Source organism: Rhinatrema bivittatum, chromosome 8 (assembly GCF_901001135.1).
Source record: "Rhinatrema bivittatum chromosome 8, aRhiBiv1.1, whole genome shotgun sequence".
Lineage (NCBI taxonomy): Eukaryota > Metazoa > Chordata > Amphibia > Gymnophiona > Rhinatrematidae > Rhinatrema > Rhinatrema bivittatum.
In genome coordinates this window covers 98,280,193-98,308,131 of record NC_042622.1, presented here as the reverse complement: position 1 = coordinate 98,308,131, position 27,939 = coordinate 98,280,193, and the positions used below count along the sequence as shown (strand labels likewise).

General features: G+C 44.9%; 1 protein-coding gene across 1 annotated transcript in view; it reads left to right on the top strand.

Annotated features, from left to right (window-relative positions):
- KCNT1 (potassium sodium-activated channel subfamily T member 1) overlaps nt 1–27,939 on the top strand; it is a 470,292-nt gene that overhangs the window by 378,945 nt on the left and 63,408 nt on the right. The window contains 2 exon segments of the mRNA XM_029613498.1: nt 13,888–14,022; nt 14,557–14,668. Coding sequence (XP_029469358.1) covers nt 13,888–14,022; nt 14,557–14,668 — 247 coding nt within the window.

The window sequence follows — 27,939 nt, the reverse complement described above, 5'->3', positions numbered from 1 at the left end:
TACTGTAGTCATTTCTCTCTCTAATGCTTTCTATTGTCTGGTGCAGATGTGACCAGGGCAGGCTAAAGGCAAGGAAAATAGTTGTTCCTCGCCCACTTTTGTTTACTACTGCTAACAATTAAAATTTAAAAAATCCTCTTTCTAGATTTTGAGTTTCACTTAGATTATGCACAGGGACTTTTAAACAGGTGCGCAGGTGCACGTGTGCACACATTCATCAACCTGTGAACAGGGACGCAGCCTTTTTATAACCTATAAGGCGAATTTTAAAAGCCTTACGCGTGGCAAATCCGTGAGATGAGTGCGGGCCACGCGGATTTTAAGAGGACCACAGCCATGTGCATATCTCCCGGTACGCGCATTAGAAAGGATTTCGCAAAAGGGGATGGACAGGGCCGGGGTCTGGGTGGGCCAGGGAAGTGCTATTAAGTCAGAGTTGCGCAGAAGCTCGTGCCGGGATCCGATGACCACGTAAGTTGCTGCCGCTATGGACTGCAGGTAAGTAGTAAAATAAAAAAAAATTAGGGTAGCAGCGGGATTTTAAGGGATTGGGGCTAGTAGGGTAAAAGGGAGGCAGGTTAGGTAGAGGGTTTAGGAAGTCTGCTCCTTTACTGGGACAAACTGGGAGGGAACAGGGAAATAGGCCCTAATGCGTTGCCGTGCGCATCTACTAAAATCCCCCCACTTACGTGCGCGAGACGGCATTCGCGTGCACATGCGCGTTGATATAAAATTATGCGCGCGGGTAGCAGATTTTATAATATGCACACATATACACAAGCATGTTATAAAATTGACACATCCTTATGCGCATACCAGCAAATGCATGCACATGTGCACCTGCACGCAACTCTAAAAACCTGGAAATAAATAAATAAATGAATATTAACAAAATAGAATGACCATGCGCACGTGTGCACGTGCCTATGCAGCAAATGCTGCTTCTACCGCGTAAGTGGGGGGGATATTAGTAGACACACACGCTGACGCCATTTTCAGTTTTCCAAGTTTGTTCCCAGTTTGGCCAGGTAAGGGATAGGATTTCCAAACCCCCCTAGTTTAATAGCCTCCCTTCTCCCCTATTAGCCCTGACCCTTAAAACCCTGCCAATCTATCTATTATCTTATTTTATTACTTGCAAATGCTCCGTAGCAGAAGTAAAGTTTTTTGGCAGGAGACCCCGGTACACACCTGTGTGCATTAGTATTTACAACGCAATTTGAAGTTGGCCTCCAGGAACATCCCTTCTCCGCCCAGACCATGCCCATGCTCCGTCCCTTTTTTGGAACTTTTCATTTGTGCGCGTAGCAGGAGATACGTGCATATGCAGGCGCCTTTTAAAATCCGCTCGGCATTAGCTGGCCTGTCTTGTAGGGATGTGAATCGTTTTTCTGACGGATGAAAATATCGTACGATATTTTCTCATCTGTCAGGTATCGGGGGAGTCCCGAAAGTGATAGGAAAACTCCACGGGAAGAAAGGGCACGCAGAAAAACAACCCCCCAAACCACCCCCGACCCTTTAAATTGATTTATTTAGAATCCCCCCCTCCTGACCCCTCCAAAACTTTCTAAAGTACCTGGTGGTCTAGCGGGGGTCCTGGGAGCAATTCCCGCTTTGGGCCGTCGGCTGCCACTAATCAAAATGGCGCCGATGTCCGGCCCCTATCACATGGTAGGTGCAATGGATGGCCCGTGCCATTTTTAAGATGGCGCCGGCCGTCCATTGCTCCTACCATGTGACAGGAGCTGGCCAATGGCACCGATAGCCACTGTCACATGGTAAGGGCAAAGGGCCATCTGCACCATTTTGTTTACTGGCAGCCGACAGCCCGAGAGCGGGAGATCACTCCCGGGACCCCCACTGGACCACCAGGTACTTTAGAAAAGTTTGGGGGGGGATTCTAAATAATTTGATTAAAGAGTTGGGGTGGGAGGGGGGTTTTTGGCTTGGGACAGCCAAAAAAAAAAAAGAGTTGAGAACTGCGGGAAACAAAGATGTCCCGCGGTTCTACGAACCTGATACCGGAAACGAGTCCCTGTACCGATTCACATCTCTACTGTCTTGTGCATGTATCTCCTGGTTTTGATGTGTGCTGGGTTTTTAAAAATTCACCTTAATGATTGTTTCTCCCCAAGTGCAAAGTAAAAAGTTAGAAATACAATTGGAATTTTAACAATGAGGTTATTTTAAACCTGATTTTGATATGATTGCTGGTTCAAGCAATTCTTCCCCCGGTGCTTGCATTTCAAAATCTATTCTGGAAAGAGAGAATCATGAGCTGTGGAGAGCATCCTTACTGATCCCCCTGCATTTAACATGAGGCATACCAGGATACTGCTGAAGAAGGTATCATATGCCATCTTCTGACAGCTTATGGTGATGCAGAGGCTTCCCCCAGACTCTTTCCTTTTGCCATAAGAAATTTCCATCTTCTCTGTGTAGTCTGCTATTTTTTTTCCCATTCTTGTATTTTCATGCAGTGATCTCCATAATCTTCACAAGTGGCACTCTTTACTTGCAAGCTCTTATGCAGCTTGGATTTGGTTCACAACCCTAAAACTTAGGGATCAAGTTGCAAAATATCTAGCTATCTTACCAAGAGAATTAGGCAGCTAGATCATCCCCACTGAAAACTAAGCAGGGCTGGGAATCTCAGAACTTAGCCACACAGAAAGCGGGTAGCCCCAGGGATAGAATTAAGTTAGGGGACAAAAGTTAGTGCTGATTTTCTAGTCGCAGGCTTAAATCTAGGCAGTCTGAAAGCAAAAAATACAGTAGGGCAGAGAAATCTCAAATGTTCATTATCATCCTTTGCTTTCAATTGTTTGAATTTTTGAATGTGATACAGATTGGATGCTCAAAAGAACTTTTATTCCCCGACGCATCCGTTCCCACACATATTAAATCCTGAAAAGTCACTTTGTTTTCTAACAGCTAAAACATTCAGAGTTGTAATTTTGGGTCCTTCCGAGGCAGTGGTTGTACAAAAACACGGTCCATGTTGAGGGACCGTGTAACCCATCACAAGCTTGGAATATCTGATGATACATCTGTGAAACTATAAATAAAAATCTTTTTAAGTTTGAAGATAATGGACATTTGAAATGTATCTGCCCTACTGTATTTTGCTTTCAGACAGTCTGTGGTGGGGGCATTCATCTTACCTTATTTAAATCCAGGCAGGCCAATTTTAGCTGCCTAGATTTAGGGGCGGATTTTTATTAAGAGCCCTGCTCGCCTAAATCCGCCCAAACCGGGCGGATTTAGGCGAGCAGGGCCCTGCGCGCCGGGGAAGCCTATTTTACATAGGCCTACCGGCGCGCGCAGAGCCCCGGGACTCGCGTAAGTCCCGGGGGTTCTCCGAGGGGGGCGGGTCGGGGGCGGGCCCGGTCGTCGCGGCGTTTCGGGGGCGTGTCGGCAGTGTTTTTGGGGGGCGGGTACGGGGGCGTGCTACGCCCGGGGCGGTCCGGGCGTGGCCACGCCCTCCGTACCCGCCCCCAGGTCGCGGCCCGGCACGCAGGAGGCCCGCTGGGATTTACGCCTCCCTCTGGAGGCGTAAAAATCCCCAACAAAGGTAAGGGGGGGGTGTAGACAGGGCCGGGCGGGTGGGGTTAGGTATAGAGAAGGGAGGGGAAGTGAGGGGAGGGCGTTAGAGGATTCCCTCCGAGGCCGCTTCCGATTTCGGAGCGGCCTTTGGAGGGAATGGGGGTAGGCTGCGCGGCTTGGCGCGCGCCGGCTATACAAAATCCATAGCCTTGCGCGCGCCGATCCAGGTTTTTAGCAGATACGCGCGGCTCCGCGCGTATCTACTAAAATCCAGCGTACTTTTGTTTGCTGCCTGGAGCGCAAACAAAAGTAGGCTATTCGCGCTCCTTTTAAAATCCGCCCCCCATTGTAGTACATCGCTTAGGTTACAATTGTAAGAAGGGCGATCAAATCAAGTTTGTAAAAATAAAAATGTAGGCGAATTTCCACCTACAAATCTAGCTGAACATGTGCTTAAACCTTGGTGGCCAGAATCAGACAACCAAGGTCAGGCACTCAAATTGACCCCATAGTTTCTCAGTTACGTTCTAAAGAAAGCAAAACAGAGCTACAGAATATAAATTGCACCATCAAGCCCGTTTGTCAGGACTTTGTTTGGGAGTGTTTATAAAAGTGTCAGTGGTTACCTAAAGTTATAATTCAGGGCTACATGTTAAATCCTAGGATAGCACAGTTCTACATCATCTAATAATTTCAGCAGGATTTGAAGACAATAAGTTTGAAGAATTAACTTCTTGGTTTCTAATGTAATTTTTAAGGGAAGACAATAGATGTGTGAAATTTTAAATGTAACAACTAGCATTTTCTCATACTATTTTGCTAATGTAACTTTTATTATTTTAAGAAATAATTATCTTAAAAAAAAAAAGTCATGTAGGAAAAATGGAGGGTTTGTTAAAATGCTCAGTTCCTATTCATACCCAGATCAGTCCAGACTCTTGAGATTATGCCTCCCTTCCAGCAGATGGAGACAGAGAAAGTTTCATTTGCACATAACCCGGGGTGTCACCTGCAGTCTGAAAAAAAAAAAAGAGGGAGAACAAAGATTTTTGTTGGTGTCCCTTCCTGGAGATTGTTAGGCCTGGTGCTGAGGGGAACGAGCAGGGCGGTCAGGGACCCTTTTCTGCCTCGGCTTTTTGCTGCTGAGGGGTGATTAGCGGGTGGGGCCAGTTTCCCCCCCCCCCCCCCAGGAGAACAGGTGGAATCTGGCAGCACTTCAGTCAGGGAAGTACCCTTTCCTTCCTCTGTTTTATTAAAGTTTAAAAAAAAAAATGAAAAGCTTATTTAAGGCAGGGGAAGAGGTGCTGAGCAAGCAGAGGTACTAGCGGCCAGGAAGGCTGTGTTTAAGCTGGTTCGGAGATTAGTTTATTGGGTGGCAGACAGTGTGGTAGCTCGCCGCAAGTGGCAGTGGGGCTGCTTGTAACATGCGGTCAGGCCTGTGTGTAGGCATTGCGGCATTCGGTTAGTGATGGCGCATGGCAGTACATGCCGCTCATGCTGTGATGCTTGCGTGCAGCTATCCCACACTGGACTGTGTTCCTGTTGCCTCCTGGTGGAGAGTGCAGGTTGGGGCCGGTAAGCACTGTGTCAGAACAGCAGCCAAAGCAATGCTTGAGCACGGAAGCACCTTTGAAATCAGCTGTCCCTCCCCGCCAGGAGTGGGAAACGTGGCCATATTGTCAGGTGCTGAAGGTTTGTCTGGGCTGTTTCAGGGGAGTGAAGATCGTCCTCCTTCATTGTCTCCGGTGGGGCGGACTCTTTCCCATAAAGAGGTTGATTCAGATGGTGAGGGGGCTCTCCAATCAGAGGCTGGGGGCCCCACCCAATTTTCTTCAGTTTATTTTACTTATGCACGAGGCATATGTTGGCACACCAGTCCATTAGGAAGTTCTCAGAGAAGCCTGGCGGGTCGCAGCCGGGCAAAAGACCTGGAGGTGTCCGGTGGTCTGGTGCCGCAAAAAGCGCCCAGGATTAGGATATCTTCTGGCAGTCCAGATGTCAACGCTAACGATTCAGAGGGCAGAGCTGTGCTGGGATCAGCTTTCCAGACCCAGCTGAGGCTGACAAGGACCCAGCGATGCCTGATCACAGCCTGGATGGTCAAGATCCAGATGGAAGTTTGGACCAGGTGCCAGTGGCAGAATGGAACAACCCGAAGGTGGTGCATCTTTTCCGGAAGGAGGAGTTGTGGCCCTTGATCCTTCATGTTCTCGAGGACCTGGGGATCAAGGTTCCTGAAGAGGAGTCTGATCAGTAGGGAGTGGACCCAGTCAAGAATGGCCTGAAGGGTCCAGCGAAGGCCTTCCCTTTTCACAAGTCTGTTAAAAAGCTGGTGGTCAGGGAGTGGGACACTCCAGAGATGGGGCTAAAGGTAGGCTGGGCGATGGCTAAACTGTATCCATTGCCCAAGGACACGCTCAAGTTGTTAAGGTGGACACGTCAGTGTCGGCAGTCACTAAGAAGACCACCATTCCTGTAGCTGGCTCAATGGCACTGAAAGATAAAGCAGGACAGGAAGCTAGAGACTCATCTCAAGAAGATATTTGAGGTGTCTGCCCTTGGCATTTGCACAGCAGTGTGCAGTAGTTTCATGCAGAGAGCCAGTTTATGCTGGATGTAGAAGTTACAGGTTACTAGACTGCTATCTCCATCTGAGGCTAAGCAGGTGGACTGCCTGGAGGCAGCAGCGGTCTATGTTGTGGATGCTTTATATGACCTTATCAGAACTTCTTCAAGGATTATGATGTCTGCTGTGTCGGACAGAAGGCTTCTCTGGTTCAAGAACTGGTCGGCGGATGTTTGGTCTAAGTCTCGGTTGGGAGCCCTACCGTTCAAGGGAAAGCTTCTGTTTGGAGAAGTCTTAGAGGAGCTTGTGAAGTGGCTTGGAGAGTCCAAGGGCCATAGGCTGCCAGAGGATAAGCCAAAGGGGAACAGGGATTCCTTTGCTGGATGCTCCAGTTTTTGGTCAAGCAGGCAATGTCATCCTGGTAGGTCCTAGGCAGGAGCTCAAAGGTAAGGCACCAGGAGGTAGCAATCCTGGAATCAGACCTTTCTAGGGGTCAGGAAATCAGGCAGAGAAGTTCTTGGCCAGGGCTCTGGTGGAGCAAAGTCCTCACAATGAAGCGATGCCAGATCACTTGTCTTTCCCTCGTGTGGGAGGATGTCTGGTTCTGTTTTATGAGGAGTGGACCAAAATCACAACAGACCAGTGGGTCCTCACTGTGATAAGAGATGGCTATGCATTAGATTTCTCTCATCTGCTTCAGGACTTATTGATGGTTTCCCCCTGCGCTCCAGGCTGCAAGAGAAAGGTGGTTCAAGAAGCCATAGCTCCTGTTCCTGTGGGGGAACAAAAGACAGGAAGATATTCCATTTATTTGTGGTCCTGAAGAAGGAATGGTCCTTCCATCCAATTCTGGATCTGAAAAAGGTGAATGTGACTCTCAGAGTTCCTCGTTTACAAATGGAGACTCTGCTGTTGGTGATTGCAGCGGTGCACAAGGGAAAATTCCTGGCTTTGTTAGACTTGACCAAAGCGCAACTGCACATTCCAATCCACCCAGATCACCAGCAGTTTCTGCGCTTTGTGGTCCTTGGGAAACATTTTCAGTTTTGAGTCCTTCCATTTGGTCTGGCCACAGCGCCGCAAACATTTACAAAGGAGATGTCATGGTGGCAGCAACACTCAGGAAGAAGGGCATCTTGATTCACCCATATCTAGACGACTGGCTCATTCGAGCAAAGTTGGAAACCCTGGGGGATCAGGTAGTGTCAAGTCTTGGAGCAGCTGCGGTCTCTGAGTTGGGTGGTGAATTTGATAAAGAGTCATCTCACCCCATCTCAAGTTCTGGAATTCTTGGGAGTGCTTTTCGACACCAGAGTGGGGAAGGTGTTCCTTATGAACGCTCATATTCTCAAACTGCAGAAGCAGATGCCCAAGTTGTTGGATACAGTGATTCCAGAGTCTGGGATTATCTTCAGGTACTGGGATCTATGGCACTCATGTTGGAGCTTGTCCATTGGGCCTTTGCAGTGGTCCCTCCTCTCATGTTGGGATCCATTGTCAGAGCAAGTTTCACCTTCTTTTGTTGCTTGAGGAGCCTGCCAGGTCCAGTCTTTCATGGTGGCTTGGTCAGGATCATCTCAGGTGCAGAGTGGACTTAGAGATCCAGACTGGGTGATAGTTACCACCAATGCCAGTCTCTCTGGGTGGGGGGCAGTGTGCCAGAATCAGTCGGCCCAAGGGCAGTGGTCCCTGGAAGAGAAGTCCTGGTCTTTCAATCATCTGGAGATGAGGGCAGTACAGTGCACATTACTTGCTTTTCTGCCTCTCTGAGTGGCTGTTCAGTGTGCATATTGTGGGACAATGCGACCATGATAGCTTACATCAACTGACTGGGGAGAACCAGGAGTTGGGCAGTAGCCCAGGAGGCTCACGACTTGTTTCTGGGTGGAGCAGCATCTGGTGACACTCACAGCGTCTCACATTTCCAGAGTGGACATGTACAGGTGGATTTCCTCAGTCGGCGAAACTGGTCCCCAGGAAGTGGAAGCTGTCAGGAGAAGCGATGGCTCTGATATGTCGCTAGTGGGTACTCCCAGCTTGGACCTGATGATGTTGCGAAAGAATGTCAAGGCACCCTGTTTTTTTCAGTTGCCAGAAGTCAGCACAGAGCAGAGGGTGTTGATGCTCTGGTTCTACCATGGCCCTGGGAAATTCTACTGTACGTGTTTTCTATATGGCCACTGGAAGGAAAGCTGATAAGGCGAATAGAAAATTACCCAGGAGAAGTAATTCCACTGGTGCCAGAGTGGCCCAGATGCCCTTGGTTCGTGCATCTGGTCAAACCTGGTGGTCAACAGCCGGCTGCAGCTTGATCAACCTTCTGTGGCAGGGCCCAATATTTTTGGATCGGACAGATCGCTTTTGTCTCATGGCCTGGCTTTTGAGAGGCAGTGATTGAGAGAAAAAGGATATCCGGAGGATGGCATTTCCATTTTGATGCAGGCTAGGAAGACTTCCACTTCTTTAGCATACATCAGAGTATGGAAGGTTTTTGAGTCCTGGTGCACCAGCCAAGGAGTGATCTCCACTCAAGCCTCGATATCTCAATTCCTGGCTTTCTTGAAGGAGGGTTTGAAGAAAGGTTTGGCCTTTAGCTCTCTTAAGGTGCAGGTTGCAGCCCTAGGCTATCTTTGAGACAAGGTGTACGGAGTATCATTGGCTGCTCACCCAGATGTGGTACACTTCCTTTGCGGAGCAAAGCATCTGAGTCCTCCATTGCAGAAAATTTGTCCCTCATGGAACCTAAATTTAATCCTCAGATGGATGTGTGGGACTCCTTTTGAACCTTTTAGAAAGGTGATGATGAAGGATCTCATATTGAAAGTGGTGTTTCTAGTGGCCATTTGTTCTGCCTGCAGGATTTCAGAATTGTGAGCACCGTCGTGCAAAGAGCCTTTCCTGAAGATTTCGGATTCTGAGATTTTTTTGAGGACGGTGCCCTCTTTGTCTCCTGAAGGTGGTGTCAGCATTTCATTTGAACCAGACTGTGGAACTTCTGGATTTTCCGGATTTGGACGCGTCTGCGTCACACACTAAAGATCTGTGATGCTTGGATGTGAAACGAGCTTTGTTGCATTACCTCAAAGTTACTAATAACTTCAGGGTTTCTGAGCATCTTTTTGTGTTGTGGACTGGTCCTAAGAAGGGCGAACAGAGAGAGTTGAATCGGTGTCAGGATAAACAAAGTATTTATTAGGGGTATCAGATGGTTTCCAACTTGGGCCGAGTTTCGCCCATCAACATGGGCTGCTTCAGGGGCTAGATTGTTCTAATGGTCTTTAGAGTCAACTATCAATAAAAGCCAATGATTAACTCCCAGTGGGGTGTCTGACACAGCTTCAGTTCAGGTTTAGGGCCTGTGGGGGTTTGATGTTAGCGCCACAATTCTGTCACTTGTACACTTGATATACCACTAAGACAACCTTCTAGTCTGACACTTAGTTTGCGGTTTGAGGCAGTGACAGCAAACACTCTGTTGCTACTGATTTCGATATTATTTATCGTGTGTAAAGACATTTGCTGGTTTGAGTCTGGTTCATCCTAAGTGTCAAAGCAGCATTTTGAAGCAGAATTGTGGCGTTAACATCAAACCCCTACAGGCCCTAAAACTGAATTGAGGCTGTGCCAGACATACCACTAGGAGTTAATCATTGGCTTATATTGCTAGTTGACTCTAAAGACCATTAGAACAATCTAGCCCCTCAAGCAGCCCATGTTGATGGGTGAAACCCGGCCCGAGTCAGGCACCATCTGATACCCCTAATAAATGTTTATCCTGACACAGATTCAACTCTTTTGTTCGCACTTCTGCTATATTGGATCGGCTTCCATGCTGTTTTCTGGTCCTAAGAAGGAGCAGAAAGCTTCAAAGTCTATGATAGAACGGTGGTTGAAGGAAGCAATAAGCTCAGCTTATATCTGTAAAGGGCTCCCTGGCCCAGTGGGATTAAAGGCTCATTCAGTCCAATCTCAGGCGACTTCTTGGGCCAGATGCCAGCTGGTATCGCCACAGGAAATTTGTCAGGCGGCTACTTGGAAGTCATTGCACACTTTCGCCAGACATTATTGGTTGGATGTCCAGGCTCCAGAGGCCATGAGCTTTGGTGAGAGTGTTCTTTGAGCAGGAATCTTGCAATCCCACCCTAATTAGGGAAGCTTGGGTACATCTCAGGAGACTGGACTGATCCAGGTAAGAACAGGAAAGTAAAATTGGTTCTTACCTGCTAATTTTCATTCCTAGAATATGATGGATCAGTCTAGAGGCCAGCCCTCTGTGGGGGAGAGTCCACTCATTCTTCTGTCATGGTTCTATTGTATAGAGGCTGCAGAGCTTCTTTAGATTTCAAGTGTGTTATTCTGGTTGGGAGTTACGAAGTAAAGAGTTTTCTTTCAATGCGGGGGCTTATCCTCTATCCCCTTGCTCGTTTGTGGTAAATTGTTTTGCATGTTTATTTGGATTGTTGTAGGAATAATCTTGGCTTGGGAACAGGTCAATACTGAGCGACTGCAGATGGTATTTGGGGTTATATGCCAGTGTCAGTGAAACTTTCTCTGTCTCCATCTGCTGGAAGGGAGACATAATCCCAGGAGTCTGGACTGATTGTGGTATTCCAGGAATGAAAATTAGCAGGTAAGAACCAATTTTCATTTGTGTATGTCAGAACAGGGAGCAGTTACTAAAAGGTCAACTACAACAGGGTTGCTACCTCACCCCAGGTTGATTAAATAGGCTGATATAGTCCTAGTTTTGCCCCATTGCATGCATGGAGTTGTAGTTCTGAATTTACCTTAGATAATCATAACTGCAGCTCCATGCATGCAGTGGGGCAAAACCAGGACTGGATCAGCCTGTTCTGTTGAGCTGGAGTGAGCTTGGCACTTTACACTAGAACTATATGCAAGCCCTAAGAAAGCAATTGAAGGTATATGGGGGCGCTTATAACAAAAGAACACTTCAAGTGCCCTTATATATAGAAGGCCACTACTGCTAATGGGTTGATACCAAATAGTCATACCCTTGTAGTGTAATTAGTCTATGGACGCAAAATTATTATCCTCCTGGATCATGTTCCAGTAATAAACTTAGTTTCCTTTTCTACTTTTTTTGTGGCTGGTATGTTTTGTAAATTACCAAAAAATAATGTGTCAAATGCAATAATGAATACTGTAAATATCAGGAGCACTCAAGATCAATTCTGTTTCAAATCCTACAGTGCTAAAAATGTATATATAGATTAAATGTGGACCTTCATAACACCCGTGCTCAGGTTACTTTATTTCATTCACCATTTAGCACATCACGGGTAATTTTTAATCATCAGCCCTAATGTTCACTTTTTGCTATCAACCTCATTTTTGTTTTGCATTTTTAATGAATTGCATATAAAAGGTGGAAAAAAGTACTTCCCTGTATGACTGAGAGTAAACAAAATGGTCGATGTGATATCACGTTTCGTGCGTGCTGCATCAGGGGCCAACCTTCATAATTCCACAATCGATGTATTTCACATTACTGAATGGTGATACTCATTTGGCACAATTTTCATACAGGGAAGTAACTTTTTCCACCTTTTATATGCAATTAATTAAAAATCCCCACCCCCCCAAAACAAACATTAATAGCAAAAGGTAGACAGACACTAGGACCGATGATTTAAAAAATGACCCATGAAACATAGAAACATAGAAATGACGGCAGAAGAAGACCAAACGGCCCATCCAGTCTGCCCAGCAAGCTTCACATTTTTTTCTCATACTTATCTGTTTCTCTTAGCTCTTTGGTTCTATTTCTCTTCCACCCCCACCATTAATGTAGAGAGCAGTGATGGAGCTGCAACCAAGTGAAATATCAAGCTTGATTAGTTAGGGGTAGTAGGGGTAGTAACCGCCGCAATAAGCAAGCTACACCCATGTTTATTTGTTTTACCCAGACTGTGTTATTCAGCCCTTATTGGTTGTTTTTCTTCTCCCCTGCCGTTGAAGCAGGGAGCTATGCTGGATATGCGTGTAGTATCAGTTTTTCTTCTCCCCTGCCGTTGAAGCAGAGAGCTATGCTGGATATGCGTGAAGTATCAGTTTTCTTCTCCCCTGCGGTTGAAGCAGGATATGCATTGAAAGTGAAGTATCAGGCTTATTTGGTTTGGGGTAGTAACCGCCGTAACAAGCCAGCTACTCCCCGCTTTGTGAGTGTGAATCCTTTTTTCTTCTCCCCTGCCGTTGAAGCAGAGAGCTATGCTGGATATGCGTGAAGTATCAGTTTTTCTTCTCCCCTGCCGTTGAAGCAGAGAGCTATGCTGGATATGCGTGAAGTATCAGTTTTTCTTCTCCCCTGCCGTTGAAGCAGAGAGCTAGGCGTGAAGTATCAGTTTTTCTTCTCCCCTACCGTTGAAGCAGAGAGCTATGCTGGATATGCATTGAAAGTGAAGTATCAGGCTTATTTGGTTTGGGGTAGTAACCGCCGTAACAAGCCAGCTACTCCCCACTTTGTGAGTGCGAATCCTTTTTTCCACATTTCCTCTTGCTGTTGTAGCTTAGAGTGATGTTGGAGTCACAGTAACCATGTGTATGTTTATTGAATAAGGGTATTATCTCCAGGCAGTAGCCGTCATTCTGGCGAGCCACCCACTCTTTATTGACGGCCTCTTGATTTTATGGATCCACAGTGTTTATCCCACGCCCCTTTGAAGTCCTTCACAGTTCTAGTCTTCACCACTTCCTTTGGAAGGGCATTCCAGGCATCCACCACCCTCTCCGTGAAGAAATACTTCCTGACATTGGTTCTGAATCTTCCTCCCTGGAGCTTCAAATCGTGACCCCTGGTTCTGCTGATTTTTTTCCTATGGAAAAGGTTTGTCGTTGTCATTGGATCATTAAAACCTTTCAAGTATCTGAAAGTCTGTATCATATCACCTCTGCTCCTCCTTTCCTCCAGGGTGTACATATTTAGATTCTTCAATCTCTCCTCATAAGTCATTTGATGAAGACCTTCCACCTTTTTGGTCACCCTTCTCTGGACCGCCTCCATCTTGTCTCTGTCTCTTCGGAGATACGGTCTCCAGAACTGAACACAATACTCCAGGTGAGGTCTCACCAAGGACCTGTACAAGGGGATAATCACTTCCCTTTTCTTACTCGATATTCCTCTCTCTATGCAGCCCAGCATTCTTCTGGCTTTAGCTATCGCCTTGTCACATTGTTTCGCCGACTTCAGATCATTAGACACCATCACCCCAAGGTCTCTCTCCTGCTCCGTGCACATCAGCCTTTCTCCCCCCATCGAATACAGTTCATTCGGATTTCCACTCCCCATATGCATGACTTTGCACTTCTTGGCATTGAATGTCAGCTGCCATGTCTTCGACCACTCTTCCATCTTCCTTAAATCCCGTCTCATTCTCTCCACTCCTTCCGGCGTGTCCACTCTGTTGCAGATCTTAGTGTCATCCGCAAAAAGACATACCTTACCTTCTATCCCTTCCACAATGTCGCTCACAAAGATATTGAAAAGGACCGGTCCCAACACCGATCCCTGCGGTACACCGCTTAAAACCGCTCTCTCTTCAGAGAGAGAGAAGTATTATGAAGGTCCATATTTAATCAATATATAATTTTTGGCAGTGTGTGGGATTTGAAATGGAATTGATCTCAAGTGCTCCTGATGTTTCTGGAATTTTTTTGTATACATCAAAAGTCCACAGTGCAGGAAAGGAACTGTTATACAAAATATTTGCCCATACCGCATCAAAGTGAAAATGCTCCATCTCCTCCTTCAGCCTGGATAATCTTCTCCAGTGTGGGATCATTTACGCCGACAATCTAGTGGTCGTGGACAAGGAAAGCACGATGAGTGCAGAAGAAGACTATATGGCTGATGCAAAAACCATAGTCAATGTTCAAACAATGTTCAGGTAAGAAAACTTCTTTGAAGTCATGCCAAGTTCATTCAGTGCGAGCAGGAACCAACAGGACCTGAGTGATAAACACTAATGGAAAGAGAAGGCAGTCAAATTAAATATATTAGTTGTACTATACTAAAATAATTGGATAAAATTGGCAGAAAGTATTAAACTCATCTCAATACAGATTTTTTCATTAGTTTATGCTTCCAAAAAAAAACCCCTTCAAAATATTACTCCATTCTTTTTTGTAGACGTGTCATAGCTAGTTCAGTTGGTGCTCATACTCTCTGTAAGTAGGCAGCACCCTGATATGAAGCTGGATAGAGGGTCTGAATGAGTCTCTTTCATGTTTATTTTGGGGATTTGTATTACTCAGACAAAACTCATTTGTCATGGCAACTTCTTGGGCTCCACTTTCTGGCTCAAGCCAGAAGACCAGCACAACATCTTCAGTACTGGGTTCATTTGATAATACTTTTAGGGGGGAAAAACCCCCATAAATATTTTCTGTGTCTGAAATTAAGCATCTGTTTTATCTTTCAGATTGTTTCCAAGTCTTAGCATAATAACGGAGCTGACTCATCCCTCCAACATGAGGTTCATGCAATTCAGGGCCAAGGATTGTTACTCGCTGGCACTTTCTAAATTAGAAAAAGTAAGTCATCTCCAGGAGTTCAGGCTGTTGTTTTTGCTTTTGAGTTTCGGAAACTGTTATTTTATCACCTCTAAAATAAGGTATTTGGACCATGGATTTCTAAATCTGAAATGCATGATTTTGCATTTTTATTTTTTATTTAAAGCATAGGTACCATCTCTCAGACTAGTTTTTTCCAATTATCTTTCATTGTATTTTCCCCTTTGGCATTAGTCTGTTGCAAATGTTCAAATCATTTTATTTATTTATTTATTTATTTATTTATTTAAGTTTTTTATATACCGGCATTCAAGACTGGTAGTCCCATCATGCTGGTTCACATAAAACAGGAGTGCAAATTAAAATAAAACTTAAACCATAGTGCGGAAAAAGCAGTTACATATAACAGGGATAATAGAACTTGGCGTAGGAAAAAGAAAAGAACATAAATAAATAACAGTGAAATTGAAGAAGATGGGTTTTGATTGTTAGGAGTTAAATCGTGTTGGTGTTAGGAAATGCCTGCTTGAACAGCCAGGTCTTGAGTCTTTTCTTGAAGGTTGAGAGGCTGGGTTCCATTCTAAGATCTGGGGGGATGGAGTTCCATAAGGTTGGACCGGCAGTAGAGAGGGCCTGGTCTCTTAGCGTAATGTGTTTGGTGGTTATAGCTGGGGGAACTTGAAGTAGTCCTTTGTATGCGTCTCTTGTCGGTCTTGTTGAGGTGTGTAATCAGAGGGGGAAACGTAGGTCAATTGGTGCTAGTTGATGGATGTTTTTATATATAGTGAGAATGGCCTTGTAAATTATTCTGAAGTGTATGGGTAGCCAGTGGAGTCCCATTAGTATAGGGGTTATGTGGTCTCTTTTCCTGGTGTTAGTGAGTATTCGGGCAGAGGCATTTTGAACCATCTGAAGTGGTTTGGTGTGTGATGAGGGGAGACCAAGCAAGATGGTGTTACAATAGTCCAGCTTTGCGAAGATAATAGATTGTAGAATCGTTCTGAAGTCATGAGCGTGGAAAAGAGGTCTTATTCTTTTCAGCACTTGGAGTTTATAAAAGCAGTCTTTGGTGGTTTTGCTGATGGTAGCTTTCAAATTCAGGCGATTGTCAATTAGTACTCCTAGATCTCTCACTTGAGTGGTTTTTGGAATGGCTGTATGAGAGGGAATGATGGAGCTATTCTCAGGTGTGATGAGCAGGAGTTCCGTTTTGCATGAGTTTAGTACCAAGTTGAGACTTGTGAGAAGCTGTTTGATATTTTGGAGGCATGTTTCCCAATGAGACAGTGTTTTCGCGAGGGACTCCTTGATGGGGATCAGGACCTGGATGTCGTCAGCGTAGAGGAAATGTTTGAGATTGAGGTCAGTGAGAAGTTGGCATAAGGGTAGCAGGTATATGTTAAATAGGGTAGGAGACAGGGAAGAGCCCTGAGGGACTCCTACAGACGCGGGGTAGAGTGAGGATTCTTTGTTCTGGATCTTAACCTTGTATCCTCTATTGCTGAGGAAGGTTCTGAACCATGAAAGAGCAGTGCCTGTGATACCTAAGGCACCTAGCTGGTTGATGAGAAGGGAGTGGTTGACAGTGTCAAAAGCTGACGAGAGGTCCAATAGGATCAGAAGGAAGGCTTGTCCTTTGTCAAGGCCCAAGATGATGTAGTCTGTCATGGAGATGAGAAGGGCTTCAGTACTTAATGCTTTGCGGAATCCATACTGTGATGGGAATAGGAGGTTGTTGTCTTCAATGTAGTTTGAGAGGCGTGAGTTTACCAGTTTTTCCATAATCTTGGCTATGAAGGGGAGGTTAGCGATCGGTCAATAGTTGTTGGAGTCATTGGGATCTAGATTTAGTTTTTTGAGGAGAGGTTTGAGAGAGGCCAATTTGAGGCTGTCTGGGTAGAATCCTTGTGTGATAGAGCAATTTATGATGTCTGCCAGGATTTTGGAAATAGTATCTGGAATTGACAATAGAAGTTTTGTTGGGATGTGATCCGAGGGGTGAGATGAAGGTTTCATTCTCCTTAGAATTCCTTGGATCTCAATAGATGAAGTTAGATCCAGTTCTTCTAATCGAGTATTGCTGATTGCGTATTGTGGAGATGATAGTGGTATCGTGGCGTTAGCTGGGAGCTGAGTTAAAAGACTGCTGATTTTGTTGCTGAAGAAAAGTGCTAATTCTTCCGCTTTAGATTGAGCTTGGTTGTGTGCTATCTCTGACTGTTTTATTTGTGTGAGGTTGGCTACATAACTGAAGAGGGCTTTGGCATCGAAGACAAGGTCGTGTATCTTGGAAGCGTAGAAGTCCCTCTTGGATCTTAAGGTGATTGATTTGTATTGATGAAGAGTTGATTTGTAAATCAAAAGAGTATTGGTTCCTGGGTTTTTGCGCCATTTTGCCTCATTTTGTCTTAGTTGAAGTTTGAGCTTTCTTAATTCTAAGGTGAACCAAGGCTGTCTTTTGGAGGGGTTGGGGTGAGGTTTTTTTGTTATTGGGGGGCATAACTTGTTAGCTATAGTTTCAGTGATGATATTCCATGATCGGAGCGCTGAGTTTGGATCAGTGAGGTCCAAATGGTGGAGCTGTGATGATAAGTGATTGTTGAGATCTTCTGTGGAGCAAGTTTTCCTATATGTGAAGGAGGGATAAGGAGTGAAAGATGGGCTGGTATCTTTTATTGAGAATGAGGTTGTTATGAGGGAATGATCTGACCACGGGACCTTTGTGCAGTTAGGGAGAGACACGGGCTTGATTGCAGAGTTCACGAAGATAAGGTCTAACGTATGGCCGGCTTTATGGGTGGGTTTGTTAACTAATTGAGTGAAGCCCAGTGCGGAGAAAGCTGTGAGTAAGGCTTCACAGTTGGTTGAAAGTGTGGGGTTATCGACGGGCACACTTTCCCTTCTGTCCCTTCACCAGTGTTACTTATAAACAGGGAGCTTCATTTTCAATGGTTTTTCCATGGGAATTTCAATGTTAGAACAAAAAACGATCAGTAGAAAAATTACTTTTTCTTTGATTTTTCTCATGTGTGTTATAAAAGTCATTTTTCATTGATATATCTGCATTATAACATTGAAATTCCCAGGAAGAAAGAATAATAAAACCTGAAAATGAAGGTCTCTACTTATAAAGACACTGAAGAGGACTGATCTTTGTGCCACGCTGCTGATCACTTTCCCTTCACCAAGGTGGATCCCGTTGACCACCACATATTGAATCCTCTTGCTCAACAAATTTCTCACCCAGTTTATAACTTTTGTTCCAACTCTGGCCAGCTTGCTCCCCAGTCTTGTATGTAGAAGTATGTCAAAATATTTACTTAAATTCAAACAAGCCGCATCTGCTGCACCCCTCTGATCTGTGACTCCAGTCACATCAAAGAAATCAATCCACAATTTGTTTCTCAAGATTTTCCCCATGTGACACTGTGTTGCTTATGATCCTGTAACCCACTGGTTTCATGGTTCTGTATTATTCTGCCCTTTATTAGTGCTTCTATTACCTTATCCACTACCAATGTTCTCTCTTTTTTTCTGGGATGTTGGTAGATGTGCCCTTCTGTTGGATACACAGTAAATGATGGCAGACAAAGATCAAAATGCTCCATCCAGTCTGGCCAGTAAGAGGGCTGATGCAATAAGACACGCATTAAAACGGGCACTCATAATGAACGCCCATTTTCCTAACGTGCGCACAGCCACATCCCCTGGGTGCCTGATGCAGTATATAAATGAAGGGCTGCATAAAAAAGGACGTGCTAGGGAAGAATTGTACGTCCCTAGTACTCAAATGCATCGGGTTCCCACAATTGCAATGGGCACTCAGTACAAGCGTCTGTTTTATCCCGCTTGTGGCCGATTTGCTGAGATTGCTGGAAGTCCATAGCTGAGCGCCCTTTTCTATTGTGCGTGTAAATTGTGTGTGTACATTGTGCATGTACACATTGTGTGTCTAGAATTATTTTTTAAATCAAGCCCGAATACCTTTATTTTTAAACACTGCAAGCAGTAAATTTAAGTTCCCTGTACGTACCCGGATCAGTCCAGAACTCCTGGGTTAATTCATCCCTGCCAGCAGATGGAGACAGATAAAGCGTCGCTGACACTGCTTGAAAACCCCTGGTGCCACCTGCAGTAGCTCATTATTTATCTGTCTCCAGCAGATGGCTGGTGCATTAACCTGCAGGGCTTTTTCTTTTACCCTTGCTGCTTTTTCTTTTTGAGTGAGCCTTCCTCCCAGGGGATTGGTTCCTTTAGGAACTATTCTCTGCTTGGTTGAGGTGGACCGGTCGAGGTCCAAGTTGTTCTGTGGGGTGTACATTTGGTGGTCCAGATCCCTCCCCTCATGAGGCCAGCCGTGCGGCTTGCAGCCGTTCTCTTTTTGGGACAGAGGTTTCTCCCCGGTTACTTCAGCAGCTGTTTTGAGCTGGACAGCTCCTTACAGCTCTGGGAGAGAAGCTCTGTCTGTTTTTTGTTAACTTTTAAAGTTTAAAAAAAAAAAAGTTTTACATAGGTGACTTTCCCCTCTTTCCCCCGTTTTTGCCCAGCCAGGTTGTTTTTCGGCACTTTTCTTGGATTTGTTTGTTTTTTGTTAACTTTTCTTGGATTTGCTTCATTATCTCAAGGTTACTAATGACTTCAGACGGTTGGATCATCTGTTTGTGTTATGGAGCGGTCCAAAGAAAGGGACCAAGGCCTCCAAAGCAACGATTGCCAGATGGCTTAAGGAGGCTATTGGATCAGCGTATATTCTCAAGGGCCGTCAGGTTCCTGTCGGTTTGAGAGCCCACTCGACGCAGGCTTAGGCTGCTTCATGGGCAGAGGCTTAATTGGTGTCTCTGCAGGAAATTTACAGAGCGATGATTTGGAAGTCGCCTCATACTTTTGCAAGGCATTACCGTTTGGATTTGGGTTTTTCGGATTCCAGGTCTTTTGGTGAAGGTGTCTTGCGAGCGGGACTCTCCAGGTCCCACCCTCTCTAGGAAGCTTTGGTACATCCCAGGAGTTCTGGACTGATCCAGGTACGTACAGGGATAAGAAAATTGGTTCTAACTTGATAATTTTCGTTTCTGTAGTACGAACGGATCAGTCCAGAACCCACCCGGGTTCGAGGGGGAAAGTCTTCTGCTCTGCTATAACTGTTTTTTTCAGCAAACTTCTGTTCTTTGTTGTGAACTTATACATTTTTTCAAGTTGATTGACAAGTTTTTAGTCAGTTATTGCACAGAGTATTTTTTCAGCTTGAGTACAGATCAATACTGAGCTTCCGCAGGTGGCACCAGGAGTTTTCAAGCAGTGTCAGCGATGCTTTATCTGTTTTCATCTGCTGGTAGGGATGAATTAACCCAGGAGTTCTGGTCTTGCTCAAGGTCTTGCTCCCAGTGCATACACATCAGTTTCTTGCCCACCATCACATACAGTTCCTTTGGATTTCCGCACCTCAAATACATGACTGCACTTCTTGGCATTGACTCTTAGTCAAATCTTCAGCCATGCCTCATGCTTTCTTAGATCACTTCTCATTCTCTCTACTCCTTGAGGGGTGTCCACACTATTGCAGATCTTTCTGTCATCCGCAAAGAGACAAGTTCTTACTTCTAACTCCTCTGCAATATTGATCATACAGATATTGAACAGAACCACCCCCAAACTGATCCCCTAGGAACTCCTTCAATCACTCTTATCTCCTCAGAGTGACTTCCAGTCTGTCAGTCAACCAGTTTCTAATCCATTTTACTGCATTGTTTCAGCTTAGCACAAGGGGCTAAGGCTTGCCAAGGTTCAAGACCTGGTTTAAAGGCATAACTGTCAGGTTCCTAGCTTCAGAATATGAAACACAGATGTCTTCTCATTCAAGGCAAGTTTTTTCATAACAACAGGAAATAGACTATCTTCATCTTTATTAACTTGAACATAGGATATGCTACTGTATTCACAGTACTCAGGTTCAGACAATTCCTTCATAAGTACTTGGTTACTTCAGGGCAAGGTACTTGTTTCAAGACAAGGTTACTCACAGGTACTCGGTCAGACAAAGTTTCTTGGTTCAAGACAAAGTCAGGTACTCAGTCAGATGGATTGTCCAGATCCAGAATCCACAGGACAGACTAAAGCCCTCAAGTTGCTGTGAATACTGAAATATCCGCTGTGATCCCTTATGAATCCCTGAGGACTAATCCAAGTCCTTGAGACCAGATTTGCAGGTCTAGGCTGGAAGGAGATACGTAAGTCTTCTCAGCTTATTAGACTGCAACTACAGAGACCCATCCTGTGGCTCATAGAAGGAATATAACTACTTCAACAGGGCAGACATCAATTTAAGACCAGGTCTGGCTTTTTCTTTCCCCTAATACCTTGGGATACTTTGCCAGTGTGCTTAGCTTATCAATGAGCCTTGCATGCAGGATGGTATCAAAATATTTGCTGAAATCCAGGTAAACCATAATAAGTACCCACTCTTAATCTAATTCTCTAAGCACCCATTCAAAAAAATCAATCAATTTTATTTGCCACAACCTTCTTTTAGTAAAACATGTTGCCTCAAATCTTGAAACCCACTGGATTGTAGGGGTGTGCATTCGGATTGACCGCATTAGTAAAACGCAACTCATATTTTTTTTTTACTTAAAAAATTGATTCGACATAAATGATCGGATTTCCCACATATCGATCATAGATATGTTCGATATGTGGGAAATCGCGATTGTTGAGCCAAAATAAAAATATAAACCCCCTCACCCTCCTTAATCCCCCCCCCGACTTACCACAACTCCCTGGTGATGGAGCGAGGAGTGAGGACGCCATTTCTGCAATCCTTGGCGAGAAGCATGTGACGTCGGCGGCACGTCGAGTGACACCGGCGTCACGTGATTCCCGGCTCGTTCGCGCCGGACGGCTCGTTCGGCCCAAAAAGAACTTTTGGCCAGCTTGGGGGGGCCTCCTGACCCCCCCAAGCTGGCCAAAAGTTCTTTTTGGGCCGAACGAGCCGTCCGGCGCGAACGAGCCGGGAATCACGTGGCGCCGCGTCACTCAGACGCGACGTCACGTGATTCCCGGCGAGTTCACGCCGGACGGCTCGTTCGGCCCAAAAAGAACTTTTGGCCAGCTTGGGGGGGCCTCCTGACCCCCTCAAGCTGGCCAAAAGTTCTTTTTGGGCCGAACGAGCCGTCCGGCGCGAACTCGCCGGGAATCACGTGGCGCCGCGTCACTCAGACGCGACGTCACGTGATTCCCGGCGAGTTCGCGCCGGACGGCTCGTTCGGCCCAAAAAGAACTTTTGGCCAGCTTGAGGGGGTCAGGAGGCCCCCCCAAGCTGGCCAAAAGTTCTTTTTGGGCCGAACGAGCCGTCCGGTGCGAACTTGCCGGGAATCACGTGACGTCGGACGCGGCGCCACGTGATTCCCGGCTCGTTCGCGCCGGACGGCTCGTTCGGCCCAAAAAGAACTTTTGGCCAGCTTGAGGGGGTCAGGAGGCCCCCCCAAGCTGGCCAAAAGTTCTTTTTGGGCCGAACGAGCCGTCCGGTGCGAACTTGCCGGGAATCACGTGACGTCGGCGTCACGTGATTCCCGGCTCGTTCGCGCCGGACGGCTCGTTCGGCCCAAAAAGAACTTTTGGCCAGCTTGGGGGGGTCAGGAGGCCCCCCCAAGCTGGCCAAAAGTTCTTTTTGGGCCGAACGAGCCGTCCGGCGCGAACGAGCCGGGAATCACGTGACGCCGCGTCACTCGACGTGCCACCGACGTCACATGCTTCTCGCCAAGGATTGCAGAAATGACGTCCTCACTCCTCGCTCGATCACCAGGGAGTTGTGGTAAGTCTGGGGGGGGGATTAAGGAGGGTGAGGGGGTTTAAATTTTTTTTTTGCACATATGTACATATACCCAACTCATTGGATTTTTTTTATGTCCATATTGGCCACAAGTGGGACCCCCTTTCGGACATAAAAAATATGAACATAAAATTTTGCTCTGCACATCCCTACTGGATTGTAGATAGTTCACTATCCTTTCCTTCGATTGAGTCTCCATTAATTTTCCCACTACCGAGGTAAGGCCAACTGACCTGTAGTTTCCAGCCTCCTCTCTACTATCACACTTGTGAAGCAGTACTACAACTACCCTTCTCCAATTTTGCTGTATCACTCCGATTCATAAGGTTCTATTGAACAGATCCTTCAGTAGGTTTATAAACTAATAAAACATAATGTTTTATTGTACTTAATATTGTACTTAAGTGTATTAATTAACTGTTTAAATTTTCTCAAGACAATAGTTAAATATCCTTTAAACAAAAGGTTATTTTGAATTTATATATCTTACTAACATAGTTGTACTGACTTACTCAAAATATTTATTAAGAATAGACAAACTTTTTCATAATATATATTAACAGTGAAAACCTTTTCTCAAAAACTGTAAAAATATTTTCTCAAAACCTAAGATCCATACTTAAACATTCATAGAACCCACTCATACAAACACACTAATACCATCTCAATTCACTCAACCCCTGAAAGCGGTGACCTGAATGGTGTTATATTATGACATAGAACACACATACACAATCTTATAAAAGCAAAACTCAATTTACTAAATATAGTAAAAATTGTATAAATCAGCAAAGACAAGTAATATTACACAGCATCACAACAATATTGTATAAAGCAGTGAAAAGCAAATAGTGTTATAAATAACAGATAAAGATTTATACAAAGAAGATAAGGAAATGATACCTCTCTTACAAGTCTCCCTTTTGTGAGTCAATTTATCTGTGAAAACTGGCGAGACAAAGTAGGCCTGGAGACCCCATGTACTAGCTACCAGCTCTTGTCCATGGACCATCTAAAGAATATTGTCAATTGCTATTCTCTTATACTCTCATTCTCTGGCTTTAATCCAGGTTTTTTTCAAGTACAGTTGGCCTAATTTGCACTCACAACTTTGACAAGATTTGTGGCTCTGCTATAGCTCATTAGAGACATCCTGTGTCTAACTCCCAAACACTGGCTTTCACCATCAATTAGAAAAGCAGATATCTCCTGCCTTATCTCAGTTCGTTAGTACCAGGCAGACTAGAGAAGGAAAGAAAACCCCCCAATATGCAGCAGTATTGTGTTTAAAAATGTCTTAACAATCCTTATGCTCAGATCTATAATGCCATGGTTATGAGCAGAGCGGTATCAATTTGTTAAATGTGGTATTCTAATGAGTGTGGGGAATAATGCTTTATGAGTTTGTCTTTTGGACATGCCATGGTACAATTTGGATTGTATTATTGATAATTATTGGGTCACACATTATTTTAGTAGTTTTCCGCCTGGCTTTCTGATATGTGGATCTGAAGTATAAGAGTTCCCCTGAAGCAGCCTCGCTTTTGAGGCAAAACTTGGGCCCATGTCGGGAGTATGTTGGAGAAATGTTGAAGAGACAATAAACTCGAGGGACGTGAGTATATTTGAGAAATTTTGAAGAGAAAATAGTTCTGAGGGATATTGAGAATCGGTTAGAAAAATACTGGGAAAAACAGTGAGTTGAGGGATACTGAGAGTGAAAATTAATAGTTTGTTGGTAAAATATTTTAGGGTTGATTACTTCCTTTTTATGTATGTTGGATTTTAACTATATGGTATGCGTGGGGTTGAGTGAATTGAGATAGTATTGGTATGTATTTATGAGTGGGTGCTATGAATGTATGTTAAGTATGGATCTTAGGTGGTTCCTCCTACTTAGAATCAGGAACCACAGAAAAGCAGTATTTTGGGCTTTTTGGTGGCTTTGTGGGGGTTTTTTTAGAAGGCTCGGAGCGCACAAGACTTATGTTTTCTGGTTAAACGTACTCATCGGGCACACAGTGATTTTTTGCATCAGGGGTAATAATCAATAGCCTCATCTACATACATTTGCATGTGATGAGTGCTATTAGATACGTGCTGGTTTGGATGCACATTTTGTATGTGCTGATCCCCTTATTGCATCAGGTGTTAACCTAGCATGTCCAAAATGTGTGTCCAAGAGCTCATTAGCCTGTGCGCTAGGCTCAGCGCATGATATAGCATCAGCCTGATTGTGTGTATGTTTCCATGGGTCAGAAGGAAAGATCTTAACAGCTGCTTGAACAAAAGCACCTATATGTATTGCTGAGTTGGGTTGATATTTTGTCTCATTAGGAGCTGGCGTTGGTCAGCTATGCCTTCTTACAGTCAGATTAATTATGCTCTTTGTGACTGCCTTAGCTGATAAATCATTGCAGGAACTCCTTTGAATGCATTATGTGGCTGCGGAGGTCCTTCTTTATACGGGTTGAGCTTTGGTTTCAAATACAGACATCTCTCCTTATTTTGTAGCAGAGTTAGGGGCAGGGAGGCATAGAGAGGAGGAAAAGGACAGCTGCTATTTGCTGACTGGTGGCACAGTGGGCTGAGGGTCTTCTTTATACTGATGGAGCTGTGGGTTCAAATCCTCTCTTTACATAGGCATTCCTTTAATTTTTAAGCAAAATTAAGGACAGAGAGGTACAGAGAGGAGAAGAAGCAGGTTACCGCAACCGGCTGCAGTGCAGTGCGCTAGAGATCTGTCTATTTACTTGTGGGCTGTGATTTCAGATCTTTTACTTAACAGATATCCCATTTTATGTTACAGTAGAATCAGGGACAGAGGTATAAAGAGGAGGAAAAGCAGGGTGGGTATTAGCTCACTGGTGGTGCAGTAGGCTAAGGCCCTTCCTCTGGTAGGGTTTTGGGTTCAAATCCTCTCTTTATAGTGGCATCCCTCTTTGTTTGCAGCAGAGTCAGGGACAGAGGGGTATAAAAGGGAGCAAAAGCAGATCAGTGTTGCTGGCAGATTGGAAGCAACACATGCATCAGCCGGCCAAAAACATGCGTGGCTGGAGCAGACTATTTAAAAAAATAAATAAATAAATAAAAATTGTGCTGCTTTTCTTCCCCATCCCGCCCTTCCAACATTACTCTCATTGCGGCCTAACCTGGCTGGCGCTGCCATCCCGTCGGCATGGCTTCACAGGATCTTTAGGGCCTGGATTCCCTTTAGTCCTGGAGGCCGGCAGTCAACATCCTGCTGAAAACATGGTAAACCTTGCATCAAGTGGCACAACCCCCCCCAGCCCAACGCTGCTTCTCAGAAGGTGGCTTCACCTTAAAGCAATAAAAACTTTTTAAAAAACAGCGAGCGAGGCTTTGCTGTTTCTGGGAAACTCCCCAGCTGCCATGGTTTCCCTTTCTTTGCACCGGTCATGGAGCGCTTGCCATGGGGTTGGACTGATAGAATTCCACGTTGAATTGCTGGGATTACGCAGCATAGAATATGTTTTAAATAAAGAAAGAAAAAGAAAAAATGGGGAATTTTGTTGGGCCCGCAGTCCAGGACAGGGTTTTTTTTTGGCCTTTCCTTCCAGTTGGAAGCTGTGTCAGGGGCCCTCGGTTGGGGTGGCTGTCCCAAGCGCCCCCTAGAAAGTGGGCCATAGCTGCCACCCCCTCAGCTGATTAGGGATGCCGTGTTGTGGGCTGCACCCTGGACTCTTTTTTCTTTGCTGCCTGACTGATGAAAGAGATAGAGGAGGTGCGTGCCCGGGCTTCACTCACATCTGGGGCACCACTACCCTGTACTTGACTGGCAAAGCGAGGGCTATAGGCAGGGCCCTATAGCCCTCTGCTGCAGGATATTATTGTTTATTTATGAACGTTTGATATTCCGCCTTTCCCAGTCTGGTCTCATAGCAGATTACAATAATTCAGATGAACAGAAGCATTCTAGCAAAAAGGATTGGCCAGCTATCCCAGCTTTCTTGCCAGAGCAGAGTGGCTGCTTGCTGGTGAGTGCAAGGCATAACACAAGTTGCATTTCTGCTACATTTTCTCTGTTGGAACTTTTAGCCACGCATTGGGGTGACACAGGCCAAGTCCGAAGTATAGTGAGGAGATGTACCCGCTTTAACAATTCCCTGGTGAGACCTCAGTGTGCAACAGTATTGTACATACTCGAGTTACATAAACAGAAGAAAATTAACAGTAACAAACATCAACTCTATGTACCAGTGCTGTAAATTGTGAGAGTCTGAGGGAACAGGCCGTTCTGAGTTTTTGGTTTAGCATTCTTTGCACACTTTCACCCCCCCTCCTCCTCTTTTACTGTCCCTCACACTTAGTACCAGACTCACAATTTACAGCGCTGGTACATTGAATTGATTTTTGTTACTTTTAATTTTCTTCTTCTGTTTAATTTTAATTTTTTTTCTGATTATGTACAGGACGCCCGTACCTTGAATATGTACAATACTGTTGCATATTGAGTAAGGAAGTCATTGTATAGCTTAGTCTAGTATGTTTACATCCTATTTGAATTTGCACTTCTTCCATGTGCTGTATCTTTTACCCCTTTGCCTCTTTATACAGATGTGAATCTACTTTGTGGGTCCTTCCCAATGCAGCCCCCATGGCAAAACACAGACTTGTTGGGGGGACTGCATCTTTGCCAACAATTACTCTGAAGCTTAAAAATAAATACATTTTTGAAGGAATAATTGGAGCACCATTTACTTGGAACTGCATTACTTATCAGCCACACACTAATTTATCTGCTTTTTTGTGTGTGTGCATGTTTACTCCACAATAACTGTGTGCAGGGGCTTTAATATCTACATGAGATAGACGAGATATTATTTCAAGGAGGTTAATAGACCTCTTAGAGCCCTCTTACCTTTTCACTGGGGCTGGTAGACATTTTGATTCTAACATCTGGGGGAGAGGGATTTTTCTGTAACATGATAATGTTTCTGAACAAGATTGCCACTCCTCCTCTGTGTCTTCCTGGTCTGGGTTGGTATAAGATGGAGAAGCCCTCTGGACATAGAATGTCAATGAAATGCTTGCTGTTTCATCTATCCATAAGAACATGCTGGGATCCTTAGTCCCCTACTAATACTTGGACAAGAATGTACCATTTAGGTATGGGGAGAGACAGATTGGTAATTTATTGGGGTTGCAGCTCCTCCATATGGCAGCTGATAAGAATGTACCATTTAGGTATGGGGAGAGACAGATTGGTAATTTATTGGGGTTGCAGCTCCTCCATATGGCAGCTGATAATGGTAGTGTTTTTCTAGAGAGATCACCATTTTGCTCTTGTGGATCCTTTTTGCTTTCAAGGAGGCACTTAAGCTGTGCTCTTATTGTTCTAAGTCTTAACTTTAAGCTCCATGGAGACTTTTGTTTTGGATGAGAGTTTCTTTCCATCTCTCATGCCATCTTTAATAAATTTGAGTTTGGAGTTCCAAATCCTTTT